This window comes from Fundulus heteroclitus, chromosome 23, assembly GCF_011125445.2.
Source record: "Fundulus heteroclitus isolate FHET01 chromosome 23, MU-UCD_Fhet_4.1, whole genome shotgun sequence".
NCBI classification, from domain to species: Eukaryota; Metazoa; Chordata; class Actinopteri; order Cyprinodontiformes; family Fundulidae; genus Fundulus; species Fundulus heteroclitus.
Genome location: NC_046383.1, coordinates 29,672,666 through 29,694,568, shown reverse-complemented (window position 1 = coordinate 29,694,568; position 21,903 = coordinate 29,672,666). Strand labels below are relative to the sequence as shown.

At 46.9% G+C, this 21,903-nt stretch overlaps 1 protein-coding gene across 11 annotated transcripts in view; it reads right to left on the bottom strand.

The window, feature by feature from the left end:
- Positions 1-21,903, bottom strand: part of tenm2 (teneurin transmembrane protein 2) — a 311,048-nt gene that overhangs the window by 80,490 nt on the left and 208,655 nt on the right. For 9 of the 11 annotated variants that reach the window (XM_036127097.1, XM_036127098.1, XM_036127104.1 and 6 more), the window contains one exon: positions 10,452-10,655. The exons of the other annotated variants lie outside the window; for them this stretch is intronic. In XM_036127097.1, the coding sequence (XP_035982990.1) occupies positions 10,452-10,655 (204 nt within the window). The remainder of the gene's footprint in view (positions 1-10,451; positions 10,656-21,903) is intronic. 11 annotated transcript variants of the gene reach the window in all.

Genomic DNA, 21,903 nt, shown 5'->3' with positions numbered 1-21,903 from the left:
TCTTACAAAGTTTTTTGATAGACTGAGATCGAGACTCCACTCTAAAACATTGACTTTTCCACCCTTTTAAGCCACTTTGTAAATAATTTTGCGTCATGATTAGAACCGTTAACTATATGGAGGACCCATTTGCAGCCAAAATTTGACTTCCTTGCCTATGTCTTTAGAGACTGCTGCATTAAATAATGTTCTTTTCTCATGACACCATCCATTTTATGTAGTCCTACAGTCCGTCTTGCAGCAAACAAAACCCTAAAACATGGTGCTGCCACCTCTGTACTTCTCAGTTAGGATGGTGTTTTTGCTCCTGGCGGCTGCTTTGTGGGGCCTGGGCCCCCGTGGCTCTGTCAGGGCCCTGCCAAGGGCCTATGGCTGGATCCGCTCTGACGTAGCTGGCTGCCGGTGGAGCACACAGGCACATCGCAGCGGCTCCCGGGGGCTTCGGTATTGCGGCTGTTGGGAGAGTTCGTGGGGCTCCTTTCTGCTCTTCCCTGGGATGGGGCAGGCAGCTTTCCTTGTGTTGGTCGCTGTTGGGCACCTTTTGTCTGGGGGGCACTTCGGGCATCTGGGATTCTGGTTCCCCTGGCGTCTGCCTCGGCGCTCTGGTGGGCAGGTCTTTGGCTCCTCACATCCGCTTTTGAGCATTTTTCTTATGGATAAACCTCACATACACAAGCGCGCTCTCACAAACACCTACAGGTGCTCACAGATTCACTTCTATACAGAAAACCCCTATTATTATCTTCACATGTCACATTATACATTTCGTATTAAACAATACTGTATATTGTCCAGTGATGGTACCAAACCATTGGTAGTTTGTACCTGTAATACTTTATCGGCTGGTGTTGCTGTGCTTTTCATCTCTCTTTGCAAGTGTAGAAGCAGACTCAGAGGAGGTTATATTGCCATCTCTCCCTCTTTCCTCTCCTCTTTCCCTTTCACCTTTTTTCCCTTTTAGCATTTTGACTCATCTGTTTTTGTTCTTTTTTTCCCCCTCTTCTACCTTCCCATTCCTGTGCCCATTGAACATGAAATAGTCCCAGCATAAAATCTAACAAAGCTTCTTGCATATATAAATCAAGTGAAGCACTATGATGAAAGCAGTAAGGCTCCACTTGGGAAAGTAAAATCTGTTGGGGTCTCTTTGGCATTGAGACAACAATTCGTAATGCTACATTGCCAGAAAGGACACGCGCGTACACACACACACACACACACACACATTATTGGTAATGCCATTCTCCTACCGGCTTTAGCCAAGCATCTTCACAATGTCTTTTGCTGGTGTTCTTTTGCATTCAGTGCTCTTTACCAACACTTTACTACTGTAGGTCAAACATGTGGTACGTTTTGTAGTTCTGTCACAGAAAATCCCAATAAGATTAATTAAAGTTTGTGTCTTTAATGTGACAAAATATGAAAAACATTCCAGAGGAATAAATACTTTCACAAAGCATCGCAGTTCTTCACATGCTAATAAATGCCTTTCCTCCTTTTTCTCCTTTAATAGTGTTTAGAGTAGATAGGGGTCAGTGAGCTCCCATTGCAACTGCAGCTGTACTGGAAACCAGTTTACAACGTGACCTGATTCCGCCGTGATACCACTGGGACGCAGGTGACACCAGCAGGGCCAGTGAAGAACAGATGCTCGTGAAAGGAGAGAAGTGGGGAAGATGAATGGAAGACAAGAGAGAGATGGGGAGCTGACCTCTGCTACGCAAGAGAGTCAGAAAACATCTGTCTGAACATGCAAAGATCCCCGTGGGAGAAAGCGATCCAGGGACGTGCGTGCACACACCCGCGTCATGCGAACAAACCCGCAGTCGCACACCTGCGGAAAGAAGCGCCATCTCCTGCATCATAGATGCAGAAAAAGCGAACTGACAGATGCTGTAAGTTTTACACCTTGTTGTGCCCTCCTTCTTCTCCTCCTCCCCATAAACTCGTCATTTTTTCAGAGGGGAATTGTTTCCCTTCCTTTCATCTCGCTTTTATTTGCATTTTGTTTGTGTCCCCTTCTGAGATCTGAAACATTTTGGAGTGAACCTAGTTTGTTTGAAGCCTTTTAAAAATAAATCCGACTTGACTTCAGCTTGAGCACAATGCCACACTGAATGCAAAATACAGCGGCTCCTGCTACATCCCATCTCCATAAATACATTTGTTTAGTAACAACGCACACACAACCCAAAAAGCTGACTGCAGAAGCTTGCGCACTCACACGCAGGCATGGAATCAGAAGAGCAGCGTGCGCGAAAGGCCCTCACCCACCCACTGGCACAATGAAAATCGCACAAAAACAAATGCCTTTTGACTATTCTTGGTTTCACGTCTTGTGTTTTGGACGCGTTTCCAATTTGTCACAGTCTGATTTGCTGCAGCCACGGCCGGGGACAGGGCCAGGCTGCAGTGAATCACCCACTCAGCAGAGAAGGTGACTGGCTCCAACCTCCCATCGCTCCAGGAACTGTACACCTCCAGGACCCGGAGACGTGCAGCCAGGATCGCAGCTGACCCCCCTCACCCTGGACACAGTCTGTTGCAGTCCCCCCCCCCCCCCCCCCCCCCCTGGCAGAAGACTCCCGTCCATTAGGATCAGGACCTCACGCCACCAGAACAGATCTTCCCTACTGCAGTCAGTCTGCTGAACATTGCCACTGCCCCCAAAGAAAGATAACCTATTTATCTATTTGTGTATAAATCCAACTTACCTCTTTTAATATTATGATTCTGACTTAAATGCGGACAACAAACATATGGCATATTAACTTATGCAACGTTTTTCCACCTGGTGCATGATCATTTTTAAGTGCCACAAGCGTTCTCAGATTTCACTAAATGCCCCTAAAGACAGATTGAATCTCAGCATAGCTAAGCTAATATATATATATATATATATATATATATATATATATATATATATATATATATATATATATATATATATCCTTAATATTGTCCATGTTTGAGTGATCATGCATTATACATTCAACGTTAGAATTATTAGAATTTACAACAGGAAATAGACTATGACAAACAGGAAACAATATAACACATCAATTGATCAAACATTGATCTGTGGCTGAGTCGTCAAAAATGATGTGAAATGACTCGCAAAAGTATTCACACTGTTTTGTCACGTTTTGAACACGGACCTGAATGCATTTTCCTGGGGTGTTACGTGACACACATCTAAATCCAGCAGAGCATAATTGTAAAGTTCAAGACAAAATTATAAACGGTTGGTGTGCATTTGTATTCAGGTCACCCCACTCGACGCTTTGCGAAAACACCTTTTCCTCCAATTATATCAGCAGTTCTTTTCTTTCTCTATGCCCCTTGCAAGAAGGTGAACAGGTCGTCTTACCTGTTCACCTTCTTACGCATGTTTTCTGTACCCCATAGATGGCTTGTGACAAACAAATGTGACTTCTTATGGCTTTCTTCCAACAATAGCCTTCTTCACGCCTTTCTACCATAAATGCCAGATCTGTTGGGTGCACAGCTAATACCTGTCCTGATTCTCCCACCTGAGCTGTGGATCTCTACAGCTCCCCCAAAATGACCTTGGCCGTGTCTGACACTCATTGATGCTCTTCTTGCTGGTCTGTTAGTCTAGGTCTGAACCTGGCTGTAGGGAGGATTCTAATAGTCGTTGTTTCCCCCTGCAGGTGTGGGTACTCCAAGCAGCTGCACAGTTTGATTATGTCTTGGGCCGGCTCTGGCAGGCACCCGAAGCTAAAGGAAGCAAACGGGACTTCTGCTCTATTTTTGAGGGAAGAAACTCCATCAACCACATTTTATGATAGAGAAATGTAGCTTACTGACACAACAACAACAAAGAGCTCAATTATGCATCACGAAGCTGCAAATCCTGCCGAGGCTAAATAATGAATGAAGAAAGAAAGGAAACTTTACCGTAAAAACTGTTATTTTGTTTATTGTCACACAGAAAACGGAACTGAATTATTCTTTCCTTTAATAATTTGATATTTTAAAAATTACAGTAAAAAAACATTCACCACATTTTTATTATCATCAAAGAACATTAAAAATAGATATATCTTATTTATAATGTTTAGTAGGCACTCAGTACTCCACCCTCCTCCGAAACAAAAGAAAATCTGCCAGTGCTCTAAAATGTTTATGAAATATTATTTCAGCAAGAAAAATGTATGTCAAAAAAACGTATCCTTTGAAAAACAAACCAACAAACCTTGGAGCCTGCTGCGGGAAACACAAACATATTGAGAAGTTGTACCGCCTGAGGAGCCGGCTCTATGTAAGGCAAATGGTTTTATACAGTGCTTGCTGACAGCCCCTGAATAAAACTGCAACTCGTTTTTTGGCCGCGGTGCCAGGAAAGCGACGAACGTTCGGGAGCAGATGCAGAGCACTGCGAGAACATGGCTGAATTAAGACGGGGGGACTCTGTCGGATGAGCTGACTGACTGGTACAGTTCAAGCCGCGGGCAGGCTATTAGGAACACCGGGAACCCGGTTTGATAAAAGACCACGAACGCAACAAGGAAATTGAGCAATTAGCGAGCAGCCAAGCAGATCACATTTTATTCCAGTTTATCTTTTTCTCCTTTCTCTTTTTTGCCCCCCCCCCCCCCTCTTGTGCAGAGTGAATCCAGATTGTGAGCAAAGATTCCCAATCAGCAGCTCTGTTTTTATTGTCACCTTTCGTGGGGAAGACAAGAATCCACCCCCCCCCCCAACTTCCACTGGAGCCTGACCCACTTTATTCAGTCCAAGGTCTCCCCAGCGACAGGCGAGGAGGGGACCGGAGACTGCGGCTGTAAGCTGGTGGGTTTGGCTCAGGCTAATCCCTGGAAGTCCATTATTCTCGCCAATTCAACGAAGCCCTCGCTCGGCAGAGGAGCATTAGCCTGTCTGCTAACCTGCCTCGCTGGGAAACCCACTGCCCGTAGACACGCGCTTTAGTGCGAGGCAAGGGGCTCGCCACACCATATTAATCTCACAGTGTGCGCCTGTGTGTGCATGCGAGTGTGTGGCCAGCTGGCAGCGGGAACCAAGCAAGGCAGTTTGTTTTGCAGCCCTGGATGTACAAACCGTTTGTTGACATTTTCTGTGGTTAACAGAAACAAGTCACAGAGCATGGACGTGTGTGTGTGTGTGTGTGCGCGTGTGCAAGCACAAAAGTGTCCATTCAGCAGTCCTAAAGGGATCCCTCCTTCCTTCCTCCATCACGACTTGCTTTATTTCTCAAATTTTCCCTTTTTGAAAAACTGCAGCCTTCATTGTTTCCGCCATGCACACGTCTCTCCCCCTGCTTTTTTTTGCTATGCAGCCCGTGTTTAAAGGTGGTATATTCCCATGTGTCGCTGCTTCCTGTGTCCTCTGTCAGAGAATGTCACACGCTGCTCATTTGTCATTCTTCTCAGAGCTCAGAGGATGAGCAGGGAAGGAGAGCTCGAGGTGAAAACTCAGAAACTCGTACGTGCTGACAAAATGGGCTTATTTGTCACATGGATGTTTTTTTTTTTGCTTTATCTTAAACAGACGAATACGCTCACATTAACATACAGGCGTGAGAGAAAAGAGAGAGTCAAAGACATACATTTACACACACATACACGCCCGCCTCTGCCTTGGCTAGTCATCTCTGTCTAATTAGGAGGCAGTAATCCGCTAGAGAAGAGTCATCAAATTCAGCCCAAAACAAACACTCCATGAGCAGAAATGCACGTGTGCATTTCGCCCCCGCGGACACACATGCATGCGTCTCCGCGCGTCCCACCGTTACGCAAATGCCGCCCTTACGTAAGCGGCATTAGGAAGAATAGCATGAGGCAGGGAAGGGGAGGAGTGTGTCTTTGTTTTGCCTTTGTTTCCGCAGATTTGTTTCAACAAAGCCATTAAACATTCATGGCTTCTGCAGCGACTTGAGGTGGCTTCCCTGGCAGCCAGATAGCTAGCCACTTCAGAAGAGGCATCGAGTTAAAAATAGCCGCGTGTTCCCCATGCATAATGAATGGCCGGAGACAGCGCTAACGCTAGCTCTTTCCAGGAGCGATCTGCCACGCTCCGCTTGGCCGTCTTTGACCCGCCCACCCTCCGCCGACGTTCCAGGGAAGCCTTTCCCAGACAGGTGCTCCAAGCCAGACAGCATTCCCACGCAAAGACCCGCGGACCGGTTCCCCGCCAGTCCGCCACACCGACAACGATCCAATCCCCCGTTCGCCTGACACGCTTCGCTGGGAACACCAGTCAGGTCTGTCCACCTGTTAGCTTAGGTAATGGTGGACTGCTTTAGAGGAACACACACACACAGGCGAACAGCATGCGCCTTCCTGAGGATTAGCTCGCTGCGGTCAGTTTCTGCCTCGCTTGGTAAGGCTCATTTCCTGCCCTGCATCCCCTCTCTGTAGGGCGACGGCAGACGCGCGCGTTCAGACCAGCCATGCGTTTTCACAGCACGTGCCGCTTCTAGGTGTGCGTTCCCCCCCCCCCCCCATCGCACCGCCCGTCCCTCCGCCCTGTTTACATGCCAGGGTGTGCTTATGCAGCGCTAGACCACCACTCCAAACTCATTTAGGTCGATTTTAATGGATGCCCAAAGCCAAGAACTTTCTCCACACCCATTAGAGCCGCAGTCCTGTCTGTCTGAAATGTGGCAATTTGCAATTTCATCTTAATGCTGTTCTCCCTCCAACCAAATGTCGCTGCTTCACTCTCTAAGCTCTCATCAGTTTACCCCTTTTCATTTCTTCTCCACATCTTTGACTTCCTATGCATCTCCTTTTCAGTCACTTTCTCCGCCTATTTTCTGCCGCTGTGCTTCGGATGCTCCTCGTCTCGCTCTCCCTTTTTGCTGCTTTTTTTTTCTTCATGCGAGATGTCTCATTAAACAGCTTCAAAAGTCAAAGTTTGACTTTCTCTTTCTCTGCTCCCATTTGCCTCTTTGTGGCTCCTTTTCCTGCCTCTGTATAAGTTTTTTTTTTCCGCTTGCTCGCCGACTGCGCGTACATGCTCGGCGCAGGCTGAAAGAAGCGCCCCAGAACACAAAGTGTGGGTGTACGCGAACAGGAATGAGAGGAAGAGAGACTGAGGCCTGCGAGCCTCACTCTCCCACTTTGCCAGTGTCTGCCATTAGGGTGTCAGTGGCAGAGTGAATTTATTTGCTGTGCGGTTACTGGGCTAATGATTGATGTTGCCCCAGCAAACAGTAAACCAATTAGAAGGCTGATGTAACGTCATTTTAAAAGCCTCCTAATCACGTTGCTCTTGAACCTGGGACCCGGGCCTTCCCTAATGAAGATTTATACTGGATCAAAGGAGAGCCTAACGCCATTAACAATAGATTGTATTCCACCAAAAATCACATTAGGACTTCTCTGCTCACCCCACTCCCTCCCATCAGGCCTCTGCTAAATATATCTGCTGATTACAAGTGCAGATGCACAGAGGAATGGAGAAACGAGGCAAAGAGCGGGAAGGGGCGGCAGAGAGCCGAAAGTTGGCCCACAATTGTTCAGGACAAATGCTCGTAATGATGAACAAAGTCATCGCTGCGGCTGTTTGCGCATGTGTTTACGTGGACCAGGCAGGAAAATAGCAAGGTGTTGATATATACGTGCATAGGGCTAGGAACAACCAGTAAGAGGGAGTCTAGTGATGAAGGTGAAGACTCAGAGCCAGGGAAAGTAACTAGTTTCTCTCTTTAACACTGATCCACTGCTGGCGCTTAGAATTCATCATCCCTTTACCTTTCACTTTCTGATGGATTATTAATGTCATATGCAAAATAAGAACAAGCACAGTAGCTCACTTGGTGTCTGTATAATGTTGCAGAGCGTGAGGGTTGCTCTAACTTGCATCATTATTTTTAGGTGATGGTTTAAAAAGGTGGCAGTGCGACATTTTAAACGCAATACCTTTTAAAAAGTCAACCGGCTTCTGTTTAGAATTGTCACGAGACACACATAGAAGGTCAAGTCAAATATCAGCAAATATTTGGGATGATATGTATTCAAAAACGGTTTTAGTTTTTCCTCTAAATGTTTTTCCTCTAAGTGATTTACAGATGTGTTGTTTTTTTGGTTAACAGTGCATTTTGTTCCAGTTATTTTCTGCTTTCTACAAGCTACAGAGTTATTTCTTGAAACCAGTGATTTCCAAACAGTTTGTTATGAGGGCTTCAATCGTCAAGACAAAAGTACGGGCCACAAATTATTATAATTATGAAAAATAAAAATCAGAAAACAGTAATTTCTTCACATGCGCAACAATAAACGAAGCAATATTTGAATTTAACAAGTGGAGTCATCAGAGATTTGTGTGAACATCTTTGTCAATCCGAAACATAAAAATGGTTTGCATGTTTTTCGTTATTAGAAGAAAGGCATGAAGTTCACAAATTCTGTTGGGCTTGATTTAAAAAAATTAAGAACAAACTTCGTCTATTCTTGGCAATAAGAACAGGATTTGGGTCACTCTTTCTTTGAAAATGCTTTAGCCAGTTTTAATAAAATACTTAAAAGCACATTTGGGTGCACCGAATTCTGCTTTTGAATAAAAGTCCCTGAATAGATGCTGTCCCATCCACTGTGAAATCAAAAAAAGAATACAAAAAGTGTGTTTTTTAAAAGACAAATATTGTAATGAGATTTGTTTTCAGTAATCTTCTCTTCCTTGATAAAAATAGAAAGTCTCCATCTGTGTCAACCACCTGTGCTGGTGGGCCACATTTACATACTTCTAAAAAATGGCCCCCAGGCCACACTTTGGACATCCCTGCTATAGACCAAACATGGGGTTTATACTGGTGAGGCAAAGCTTGGTCGTTTTAACCAAACATTGGTTTAAAAAAACAGGGACCGAGTTCACTAATTTAAAAAAGAGAAGAAGTGCTGTCCCTCTAAACAGGTAGCCATTTTGTATTCTACAAAGACCTAATCAGACTTCACTGAACCACCTTAGAATGGAAAGACGTATCCTTTATAATAGTGATAACGGCACTAGGTTGTAATAATGACTTTTTACCAGAGTGAAGGTATTTACTTAAGATAAGACCCTGTTTACATGTCAACGATCCCCTGGAAACTGGACATTTTTTCCATTTCAGTTAACACATTTACATGTGGTCTAATTACGATCTCCGTTTACATGGCAACAATAGTGATGTGAAAATGGTGTAATATCCTCACCATGCCACTAGTTGGTGCTACGTTCTTTGATACTGAAAATGCACATGTGTACAGAAGTTTCTGCCTAAAAAAATTGGATTATTCAATTTTAATTTTGTGTTCTGAGTACAAGAAATATTAACTAAATAAAAATGTATAAACTGATTATTTTGAACGGCTACTTAAATTAGAAATAAAATTCATAAATTGAATGTCAAAGCTAACTTTTATAGTAATTCAGTTTATAGATAATTTTCTTCAAACCACTATTTTGTTAGCATTGACCCAAAAGATGTGTCAGTTTTACCAACTTTTGGGTTTAAGAACCTAACCCAGTGTGATGGGTAAAACCCGGCTGTGTAAATCAACCCAGTGCTGGAGCGGCGCATGAATGAAAAATAAAGAGCCCCTGATGCTGTTTCCAATTGTACTTTTTGGGAAAGCTGAGACAGGAGTTGGACTGCTAATCTCAAACATGAGAACTTGACAAGATTCAATGACTGAACCCAGAATTTAGTTAGTTACAAATACAAAACAATGAAAAAGAAACAAACATATCTGGATTGGTTTTAACCCTAAAGATTTATTTGATAAGGCAACCAGACAACCCCGATTTCCGGGGACAGTCCGCTGTTTGGATGACCTGTCCCTGGCTAAAGCTGCCTCAGTAAATGTCCCCGATTTCAGCGTTTTATGAATGAATTAGAAATGTTATGTTGGTGTCTGGTAGTGCTGCTGTGAGTTGAGTGCAGATTTTCTACTGATTAATTATTTTAGCACTCTAGGTTTATACTGCTCCAATTCATACTTTAAAAACTGTGTGTGTTAACATTTTAGGTCTGCTGTTATATTTAATTGCTGTTATACGAATATCCTCCTATCCCAACCCAACCACTTGGCTTTTGCTTGGATGTACACTGTAGAACTGTTCAACTGTGGCATCGTTTTCTCTCAGGCTGTGCTTGTTTTGCTCAAAGATCATTCTGAGAGCTGCCGGACTGAAAGCTACTGATATTTGATTGAAAACAAAACATCCACACATTTACTTATCTCGATGTAAACACAGTTCGGTTTGATTTCCGGCATTTCAAGCATATGCTGACATCAGCAGAATGCAAAAACAACACAATTAAACTATTACAGCAACGATTAGCTTGGTACTAATGCGGAATGCCCTCTGAATAGGAGCAGATGGTGGAGGGAACGCAGGGACCCAGGATTTGGATTAGATATGAATGCAAACACAAAACATGTGAACAGATAAAAATGTGGTTGATTGGCGCACTCGCTTACCTGTGGAGGACTGAGCCCGGAGCAGGTAAGAGTCATCTCGGTGGGGCTCCAGGTGAGAGTGGGTGGAGTTTTTTTCCAGCAGAGGAACCTGGCATTCCCTGATGGGTGGGGACGGACCCGGGGAGGGGTGGTGAGGGGCGGACGAGGAGGACGGAAGGGACGGTGGGAGAAGGGTGGAGGAGGAGGTTGGAGGGAGTGGGCGACCTGGAGGATGGAGGGACAGGAAGAGAGGATGATGTTAGACAAAACAGATGACTGACAGTGATACAAGGGTCGGTTAAAAGTGGTATAATGAGATTTGGACACTTTTGATGCGTAAAAGGCAGAATCCTTAAAAGCGGCAGTTCACAAAAAAAAAAAAAAACAGAGATATTTTCACCCATGAAAACGGCATTTGTCCAAGTTTAAAGTCCATAATTGTTTAACTATCAATATACTGTAACGTTCTGGCACTGGAGCTGCTGATTGCAATCAGCACACCTGCGTCTGTCTCCACCCTGGCTGCTTAAAAGCTCTGCTCATCGTAGCCTCCAGTGCCAGAACGTCTCTAGCCATACGGTGAGCGCTTCCAGCATTTTTGAAATTTCCTGTCTGCCTGTCTGCCTCTCGACCTGTTTCTGCCTCTGTTTTTTGGATACCTGCCTGCCCCTTTGGATTTGTCTGCCTGCCTGGGTTCTGCCTGTCAGCCTCAGAGTTTGGACTGCCTCACCGTGATTCCGACCCCAGCCTGTCTGTGAGTTATCGAGTTCGCCTGCTCCCCCCCTGTTCTGTCTGTGCCTTCTGGTTTTGACCTGGATCTGGACCTGGACGCTCTATCGGATTCCCCCTTGGAGACCGCTGCCTGAACTAAACGGATTTCCCCCTGACAAAGACCCGGACCGGACCTGGACAAAAGAGCTCTGGATAACCCCCTCGCGGACGCCTTCATAACAAGGAGTCAGAGTTCTGCCCTCAGCACGTCCAGGTTAGTGACCTCACTTCTCTCTAACAAACCTGTTAATATCTGCTGGTCACTAACCTGAGACTCTGCCTTCAGGAGCGGCCTGTCGCAGAGTGCGAGCCGAACCAGGGGCCGAGCCGCAGCGTCATAAATAAAGACTGATATTATTTTTGTACTCACTTGTTTTCGGGTATTTCTTGGGTCCTCCTAAATTCATCACAGTACGTTCTGGCCAAACATGGACCCTGTACCCGAAACCCAGTGGCGTGCGGGGGTAGAGAAATCCATTTCTGAATTAGAAGCCGGCGTCTCGGAGATTTTAGGCCATCTTCGTACTCAGGGGAGCACGCAGCCTTCACTTCCGCAAGCCGCTTCCTCTGGCCCTCCGTCACTTCCGGTGACGTCATCCGCGTCGGAGCCCCGTCTCTCCCCGCCGGCAATGTTCTCCGGTGATCCAGAACATTGCAGGGCTTTTCTCACACAGTGTGAGATACACTTTGAATTGCAACCTTCCTCATACCCTTCAGACCGGTCCAAAGTAGCGTACGTGATTTCACTGCTAGCCGGCAAAGCCAGGTTGTGGGGAACTTCCGAGTGGCAAAATGACTCGCGCATCTGCCACTCATATCATGACTTCTCCACGGAGCTTGTTAGAGTTTTCAGTCCCTTGCTGCCCTGCCGGGAATCCTCTAGGGGGCTTCTGACCCTGAGACAGGGAGATAGGTCTGTGGCAGATTATGTTATTGATTTTCATTTGTTGTCTGCCGACAGCCTCTGGAACGAGTATGCCCTTATGGACGTTTTTATTTTTGGGCTCAACGATAAGATTAAGGATGAGCTTGCCACTCGAGAGTACCCTAAGTCCCTGAAGCAGCTCGAGGAGCTGGCTAACAGAGTGGATCTCCGCCTCATGGAACGGCGAAGGGAACGTCGTTCGACGTCTTCTGTTCCCTCTCGAGTTTCGGCTCCTTCCCCTGTTACGTCATCAGTTTCGCCCAAGCTTCCAGATCCAGAGCCCATGCAATTGGGTAAGGTGGGCCTGACCAAGGATGAGTACCAGCGCAGGCAACAGCAGAGACTTTGCCTGTACTGTGGAGGGGTGGGCCACCAAGTCCGGAACTGCCCGTTAAAAGACCAAGCTCAGTAGGGGGTGGGGCATCCCTACTGAGCTACACCAAGCTTGCTGTCCCACCTAACCGTTTAATTCCTGCTACCTTGTCTTTCTCCTCTCAGTCCCACAGGCTCTCGGTTTTTATTGATTCTGGAGCCGACACTGAGTTTCTGGACGAGGGCCTGGCCAGGAAGCTTAACCTCCCACTACAAAACGCCTCTTCAGCCCGCAGTGTTCTCGCCCTGGATGGGCATGAGCTCAATCAATCACGCCTCCTCTCTGAGCCGGTGGAGATGACCTTGGGAGGTAATCATAAGGAGAGACTCACCTTTATGGTTATTGACTCCCCGCAGGTTCCAGTGATCCTGGGCGCTACCTGGCTCCGCAAACACAACCCCCAGATTGATTGGAGGCGTAACGAGATTACGGGTTGGGCCTCTTCGTGCTCCGAGTCCTGTCTGTCCTCTGCTCACCCTCCCCGCTCTCCCGAAGGTAAAGCTGACGAGTTTTACCCGGACCTGTCCAGAGTTCCTTCCGTTTACCATGATTTAAAGGAGGTCTTTAATAAGGCCAAGGCCACGAGTTTACCTCCTCATCGCCCATATGATTGTGCGATTGACCTGTTACCAGGCGCCGCTCCACCCAGAGGCCGCCTTTACTCATTATCCCCTCCAGAATCCCAGGCCATGCAGGACTACATTAATGGATCCCTAAGAGCAGGCATCATCCGTCCTTCGTCCTCTCCAGCTGGAGCGGGATTTTTCTTTGTTGAAAAGAAGGACGGCTCCCTCCGCCCTTGCATTGATTATAGGGGCCTAAATGACATATCGGTTAAGAACCGATATCCTATTCCCTTGATGAACTCTGCTTTTGACCAGGTCCAAGGGGCTAAAGTTTTTACCAAGTTGGACCTCCGCAACGCCTACCACTTAGTCCGGATTAGAGAGGGAGACGAGTGGAAGACCGCTTTTAACACCCCCACCGGCCATTACGAATACCTGGTGATGCCTTTCGGCCTAACTAATGCCCCAGCAGTCTTTCAGAACCTGGTGAATGAGGTTCTTGGGGACATGATCGGCCGGTTCGTATTCGTTTATCTTGATGATATTCTCGTTTATTCTAAGGACCTGGATTCTCATAAGCAACACGTCCGCTCTGTCCTCCTCCGCCTCCTTCAAAATCAACTTTATGTTAAAGCAGAAAAATGCGAGTTTCATACTACTTCTACATCCTTCCTTGGTTTTATTCTGTCGCCTGGGCAGATTGCCATGGACCCAGCCAAGGTTCGGGCCGTAACAGAGTGGCCTGCTCCAGTGGACCGCAAGCAACTCCAGAGATTTCTGGGATTTGCTAATTTTTATAGGAGGTTTATCAAGAACTACAGCCAGGTAGCCTCTCCTCTCCACGCCCTCACCTCCTGTAAAACTAAGTTTTTGTGGAATGAACAGGCAGACAAGGCTTTCAGGCGCCTTAAAGAGCTGTTCACTTCAGCCCCGGTCCTCGTTTCTCCTGACCCTGAGAAGCAATTCATAGTTGAGGTGGATGCTTCTAGCTCTGGAGTCGGAGCCATCCTCAGCCAGCAGGGGGAGGATGGTCGTGTGCACCCCTGTGCTTTCTTTTCCAGGAGGTTATCCAGTTCTGAGCAGAACTACGACGTGGGCAACCGTGAACTTCTGGCGGTTAAACTGGCCCTTGAAGAGTGGCGACATTGGCTCGAGGGCTCCAAGATACCATTCCTAGTCTGGACTGATCATCGCAACCTGGAGTACCTCAAGACAGCAAAAAGACTCAACCCCAGGCAGGCCAGGTGGGCACTATTTTTCAGTCGGTTCAGTTTCACCCTCTCTTACAGACCGGGGTCGAAAAACACCAAGCCGGATGCCTTGTCAAGGGTCTTCGAGGCTAACGAGGGGGATCCGGAGGAGGAACAGGGGTTCATCTTGCCGGATTCTGTGAGGTGTGCTGTCTCCCGCCTGGAACTAGAGAGGGAGGTAAGGGAATCCCTCGTCTCTGTCCAGATGCCCGAAGCCTGCCCCAGGGACAGGCTCTTTGTCCCTCCTGAACTCAGATCTAAGGTGCTAGAGTTCTGTCACAGCTCCCGGTTATACGGCCATCCAGGCGTGAGCAAGACCATTCGCCTAATCAGGTCTCAGTTCTGGTGGCCATCTCTGGTCAGAGACGTCGGGGAGTTTGTCGCAGCCTGTTCCTCCTGTAGCCAGGCCAAGGTGTCTCGTCGTCCCCCCTCTGGCTTGCTTCATCCTCTCCCAGTCCCTCCTCGACCGTGGTCCAGCCTCTCTATGGACTTTATCACGGGTCTCCCCTCATCTGACGGTCACACGGTCATCCTCACGGTCGTTGACCGTTTTTCCAAAATGGTCCATCTGGTCCCCCTTAACAAGCTTCCCTCTGCCAAGGAGATGGGGTTCATCCTTGCCAGGGAGGTTTTCAGGCTGCACGGTCTGCCCTCTGACATTGTGTCAGATCGGGGTCCCCAGTTTGTGGCTCGTTATTGGAGAGAGTTCTGTGCGATGCTGGGGATTTCTGTAAATCTCTCCTCCGGTTTCCACCCCCAGTCAGATGGACAAACCGAACGGATGAACCAGGAGGTCGAGACGAAGATCCGACTTTTCTGCCAGGCAGACCCCTCTAAGTGGGCACAGAACTTACCTTGGGTGGAACATGCGATAAACGCTACACCCTCCTCCTCTACTGGCCTCTCTCCCTTCTATGTGGTGTACGGTTTCCAACCGCCAGTTTTTACCACAGAAGAGGTTGAGTCCAGAGTCCCGTCCGCCCGTCTTTCTGCTCTGAGATGTCGGCGAGCCTGGAGAAGGGCCAGGAAGGCCATACTCGCCGCATCTCAGAGTCAGTCCCGTGCAGCCAATCGTCGGCGGGTCCCTGCTCCAACCTATCAAGTGGGAGATAGGGTTTGGCTGTCCACCAGGGACCTTCCTCTGAGGGTGGACAGCAAGAAGCTGGCGCCACGCTTCATTGGACCGTTCCCCATCATCAAGGTCATCAATCCTGTGGCGGTCCGTCTCCGTCTGCCTTCTACCATGAAGGTTCACCCCACCTTCCACGTATCCCGTATCAAGCCTGTCAACACCTCCAGCCTGTCTCCCACCACCACGCCCCCACCTCCCCCCCGCCTGGTGGATGGCTCTCCGGTTTACACCGTGAAGAGGATCCTCAAGTCCCGTAAATGGGGTCGAGGCACCCAGTACCTCATCGACTGGGAGGGTTATGGTCCTGAGGAACGGCAGTGGGTTCCGGCTCGCCACGTCTTGGACAAATCCCTCATTAGGGACTTCCACAGAGCCCATCCAGACCAACCTGGGGCGTCTGGAATCCGCCCTTGAGGGGGGGGCTCTGTAACGTTCTGGCACTGGAGCTGCTGATTGCAATCAGCACACCTGCGTCTGTCTCCACCCTGGCTGCTTAAAAGCTCTGCTCATCGTAGCCTCCAGTGCCAGAACGTCTCTAGCCATACGGTGAGCGCTTCCAGCATTTTTGAAATTTCCTGTCTGCCTGTCTGCCTCTCGACCTGTTTCTGCCTCTGTTTTTTGGATACCTGCCTGCCCCTTTGGATTTGTCTGCCTGCCTGGGTTCTGCCTGTCAGCCTCAGAGTTTGGACTGCCTCACCGTGATTCCGACCCCAGCCTGTCTGTGAGTTATCGAGTTCGCCTGCTCCCCCCCTGTTCTGTCTGTGCCTTCTGGTTTTGACCTGGATCTGGACCTGGACGCTCTATCGGATTCCCCCTTGGAGACCGCTGCCTGAACTAAACGGATTTCCCCCTGACAAAGACCCGGACCGGACCTGGACAAAAGAGCTCTGGATAACCCCCTCGCGGACGCCTTCATAACAAGGAGTCAGAGTTCTGCCCTCAGCACGTCCAGGTTAGTGACCTCACTTCTCTCTAACAAACCTGTTAATATCTGCTGGTCACTAACCTGAGACTCTGCCTTCAGGAGCGGCCTGTCGCAGAGTGCGAGCCGAACCAGGGGCCGAGCCGCAGCGTCATAAATAAAGACTGATATTATTTTTGTACTCACTTGTTTTCGGGTATTTCTTGGGTCCTCCTAAATTCATCACATATACATGTCCAGACTCATCATTCAAATCAGAATTACTGGCTGTTCTTGCCACCCTAGACAAGCACTATCTCTGTCATATTTAGACATATTCCATATTTTTATTCGACATCCAGTGCAACTTGTGATTTACCACGATAAGCTCCACAAATCAATAGGTGTGCAGGCCCATTGTTCTGTTGTCACTATCTTTCCTCCTTTTTGTGTTTGCTTCTTTCTTAAAACTGAAGCAGAACCATTCTTTGAGAATGCAATTTTCTTTCCTAACTGCCTGCTGTGGCTTAGCAAAAGATAGTGACCAATCTTATGCCTAACCCTCATGTGGGTGCAGTTTTGTCGACTGTGATTAATGCAACTAACACAACCAATATGAGAGCCCTCAACACCATCCTCACTGTCACTGGATAAACTTAGATATAGCCCAAACAATCCTAAATGTCTTTCTTGAAGCCTTAACTTTTCATCTCACTTTGAGGAGTGGTGAAGCAAAATACCAAAAATTCTGTGCAACACTAAGCAGGACACTTGGTATCCCCAATAATCTTCACAATGGGGTGTCCGCTCCCCCATCACTGGACATGCAAGTAAGCAACAGAAAACTTGAACACAAATAACGTGAGCATGGTTTCCCTTCATTTCACTTGCATTTTGTCTTGTTTAGCACAACCGTGACCTGTCTTCCCTGTCAAATATCCCACAGCACCATTTGGGGAAGGATTGTTTGCGAGGACCTACATTTATTTTTCAAGCGCCCTCTACGTGGCTAAGACAAAAGAAAGTTAACTGTCAAGTCTTTAAATAGTTGGAGCCATGGGATGCGTGGACACAATCAGGTTGTCCCATCCACCAGAGAGAGGAGCCAAGGATGGAGACTATTCACACTACTCTCCAAAGGTTTGAAATCAAGGACAAAGACAAATCTAATAAATTCTATTTAGAGACAGCTCAAAATATAGAATAATTATGGGTGCCATATTTGCAGCTCAATCAATCAACAATATGGTAAGAATGAGGCCACTGAGTCCAGTGAATCCACTGAAGGACTCGGGTTATTAATGCCACTAATTAGGTAGTCGACCAAAGACTTTCTAACTTCTATCTTCTGCGGATTCTACATTTGAAATTATAGCCCGAGGTGCCAATGTTGCTTCCTTTACGCAATATATTTACCAACCACCCTCGTTTACCGTTACATTTTGAACATGTTTTGTATAATTGTTTGTTCTTTCATTTAATAGAGAATAACTCACCTGGAAAACCCTTAACTGTTTTCTTAACATATTTTATTCAGTAAAACAAAACCAGTCAGAGAAGCGGCGGGCAATAGAAAAAAGGTTGCTGAACTTGAGTTCAGGCTTTTTTCTAACACTGCCCTTCTTGTTAATTGACACTTTCTCGGAATACAGGATTGGAGTGGCATAAATTTGCCAGCATTCCCCGTGCCATCGCTGAATATTGACTGTGGTGACAGAAGTCAAAATCTGCAAAGGGCTGTAATAGATGGCAAACTTGTCTAGGTGACTCTTCGGTAACGCTCGCATCGGGGGAAAGGTACCCGGTCGAAGGGAAGGGAACAGAATCAATGCAGACGCCATTTAAGACCCAAAACAGTTGGGCGCATTTGTTGGCTAACTTGCACACTCGTCCTGCATCAAAATGAAACACATAAATCACCTTTACATCTACTCTTGTGAGTCTCTGTGTCCTCCTTGCTCCGTGGAGAACTTTTGGACAGAAACAGACGCAGACCGGTGCTTCATGTCCAAGCTGCTCCACCTTGGAGCTTTGCATCGTGGAAACCAGAGCCAGGATCGATCCACAGCCCCACGCTAACTGCACCCCAGAGAGACGCCGGCCTTGTCTTCTGTTTAGGTATGTGCGTGTGTGCCTTGGTGAGTGAGTGTGTGTGTGTGTGTCTCTATACGGTCAATCTCATCAGAGCAAACAGAGAAAAATGGATAAACAGTGGCAAAGCAAACACTGCAAGCTGACAGGAGGGAAAAGGAGAGGGAAAAGGGAGGGACGGTGGGAGACGGATGAGGAGGTGAGAAGATGTTAAGGTCACAGGGGTATCTAGGGGAATAGAAACTAAGAAACACAGATATAGAGAGATGAGTAAAACAAAGAGAGAAGGCAAACGAAAAAAAAAAAAAAAAGGGCACAGTCAAGAAGAGACACTATATTGCCAAAAGTGTGGTTGGGCTCACATTTCCACATACAACTTTATTGATAACCCGTTCCTTAATACATAGGATTTCATGTGTTTGAGTTTGCCCCACTTTAGAGGTATGACGGACTTAACAAGGTTTAGCAGCGAGTTAATGGGAAGGTTAGACTGTTCTCCCAGGAGAACATTTGCGAAAGCATCTTCGTGGTCAGACGCTGACGTTTGACGAGAAGTCCCCTTTCTAACCCTTCCCAAAAGGAATCCGTACAAAGAAGTCACTAATCTGAAAGACACAGGAAGCGTAAAGATATGTAGCTATTCCCGCTGCAGAAAGTTGATGATTTCTTCAAGCTGTGCGCATTAGAGTAAACTTTAGTTAGATTCCCATTTTGTCGCTGAGTTGCTATTGTTTTTCTGCTGCTACCACTTGGTTATAATAGTCCTAACAGTCAATCATTTCGTATTCAGTAATTCACAATTTGAGTTTTAGCCTAGGTGGCATCCTCTTGAATCCACTGAGGGCGACCCGCTCTTTTATACGTCCGTGGAGTGCCTATAGCGCTGGACTTTATACACCTGTGTTCATGGAAGTAATTGCAACACTTGGACGGGTGTCTTAATATTTCTGGCAATTAGCAAGAAGAAAAGCTTTGGGGGAGGCAATAAGAGGGGGCTGACCAAGAAAAAGGAAAGAGGAAAAGAATGAATAAGCCACGGACAAGCATGAAGAAAAGTTGATTACTCAGTCCTCGAATGACGTTGGGAAAGGATTCTAGCTATTTGCATATTTCACACGGCCTGTAATGGAGCTATTGGTGACAGCGGGCAATGAAGAATGCTTCTATTTAAGACTGTTTTACTGCTGTTGCTTGGCTTTATCGCAACTTTGTAAGCCTGAACTTGTGTGCAGGAGGTTATGTGTATGTGACTGTAGTTATTAATATTTTAAATCACTTTAATTACAAAAAAGGAAAAATTGCACTAGTTGGCCAAAAGCAATTAAGGGAACTTTAATCTCCTTAGCAATTATGCTGTGGGGCATCCTTAACGCAGTCATTTCTGCCCGCTACATTTCTAGAAAGGTCAGTGAAAATTGCTTTGTGTTATTAGAACAAAGACTTGGCAATGAGCTCACGGGGTTCTCTTGACAATTTGTTCACCGCCATCCTTCAGCCGCCTCCCTGGCCATCTGTATACAGCTCTCAGGCCTCCACTCCATGCCCGTCTCTCGCTCTCAGAACCCGCCGTTCTCTCGCAAGTGTTGATTGGTGCGAAACAAGAAGTGTAACATGAGGGGGGGGGGGTAAATCTGGGCGTTCGGAGTCTGTAGCGCTGTATTAAAAGCACGAGAATCCCTTGTTGACGGCAAAACATAATCATCCTGAGTTTGGGGTGCGAGCGCTTGCTTCTTTCGGTGATACATCAGCTTCGCCTGTTGCTGTGCGTCCGTAAGTCTTTCCTGATGATCCCCCCCCCCTCCCCCCTGAAGCCATTCCTTGTTGTCTTCTCTTTTTCCAAGCCTGTCCTTCCCTCCTGGCTCAATCTGTCCATCCGTCCGGCCCATCTGGCTGAGGTGAGGAGCGCTAGGCCGAGCAGAGGAGGGTGGAGTAGAGCGAGGGATGGAGCGACAGCTGGAGCCCAGTCAGACAAGGAGAAACAAATTACCCCTCTAACGAGAGCCATTCATCATCTCTTCATCTCCCCGCTCGTTCTCCATCCCTCTCTTCTTCTTCTTCCACACCTCTCCTTAAAAAACGCAGCACACCTGGATGACTAAAACCAGATCTCGCGCGCGCCGCTTTTCTCACCGCTGCTCTTGTTTAGCGGCAACTTGCGACATCTTGTGCGCTTTTCCAAAGATAATAAGGTAGAAAGTACAGGGGAGGGGATGGATTTGATGGGGGGCGGGCAACGAGATAAGGCTGATGTGAAATGATTGAATGAGCAGTGCATCGGGAGGGAGAAGACACATACCCACACTGGCACATGGAGAGGCTCATTACCACGGCTGCTGTCATCACAGATGTTGGACTGAGGGGGAGCTGTCAGTCAGCGTGTGCGACTCTAACTATATATGTGTTGAGTGTGTGTGTTAGTGCCTCGCAGTATTCTGAGGACTATTTAGACAGCTGCTGACACAATGAGCCCTTTTCTCTGTTTATCTACACAGTCCAGTCACTCTCCTGAAACTCTCCCTCTGTCCTTTTTTGCGAGGCTTTTTCCCTTTCCCTCTTTTTTTTTCTGTATTTTTTTTTTATTTCATATTTTTTTATATTCAACAGTGGACCTTGCACACCTGCGGTCGCCTGCATGTGCCAGCAGCAAATGCACGCCGCCTCCTATGCAGGAATGTTGGTGCTCATTTGCGCTCGCGTTCATTCCCTCACCGCGTCCCTCGCCTATCCTGTCCTCGCTAATCAGCTCGGTTGCAGAAAACGAGCGGCACGATTAGCGAAGAGGGAAACGACAGACGTGTATATGACTCGAACGATTGCATTTTTAATGAATAAAGTTGAACTCCTGAAGCCCAAAGACTGGATGGTATTGCTGGCTGACTTTCTTTGATGTGTAACGGGGCATCTGGGTTGTTCTTCTCGCCCGGAGCTCTCCTCTGCTTGTGCTTAGTTTTCTCTCTTTCATCTTGCCTGCATCAATTCATTGCTGCAGAACTAGAGGGATCCCAACTTCCCATACAGGCAGACCCTCCTTGCACGGCGACTGCCTCGAGCTGTTGCTCGAGATGCCTTACTTTGAATAGGAACCAAAAAAAAAAAGAAGAAAAAAAAAAAGGTGTTATCCACACTTACAGCCTCACACTGCTCTGTTTGACATTACACCGTTTTCCACTCTGACTTTCAGAGTCTAATTGAGGCTTTTGATATGAAATACTGAAGAGATTTTTACTAAAAAGAAACAAGGCTGGTAAATCTGAAAATAATACGCACGCATAAGTACATCTTAGCAATTAACGTTTAGAGTTAGGTCGGGCAACTTTGAAAGTCTTGATAAAAAAAATAGAATAACAAATAACTAAGCGACCGATTTATTTTTATTTTTTTTGCCTGCAGTTAAGTTGTCATACACTAAACCCATGAAGGTAGAAATAACCCTAACCCTAGACAGAAAAAAGTAAATGCAGCAG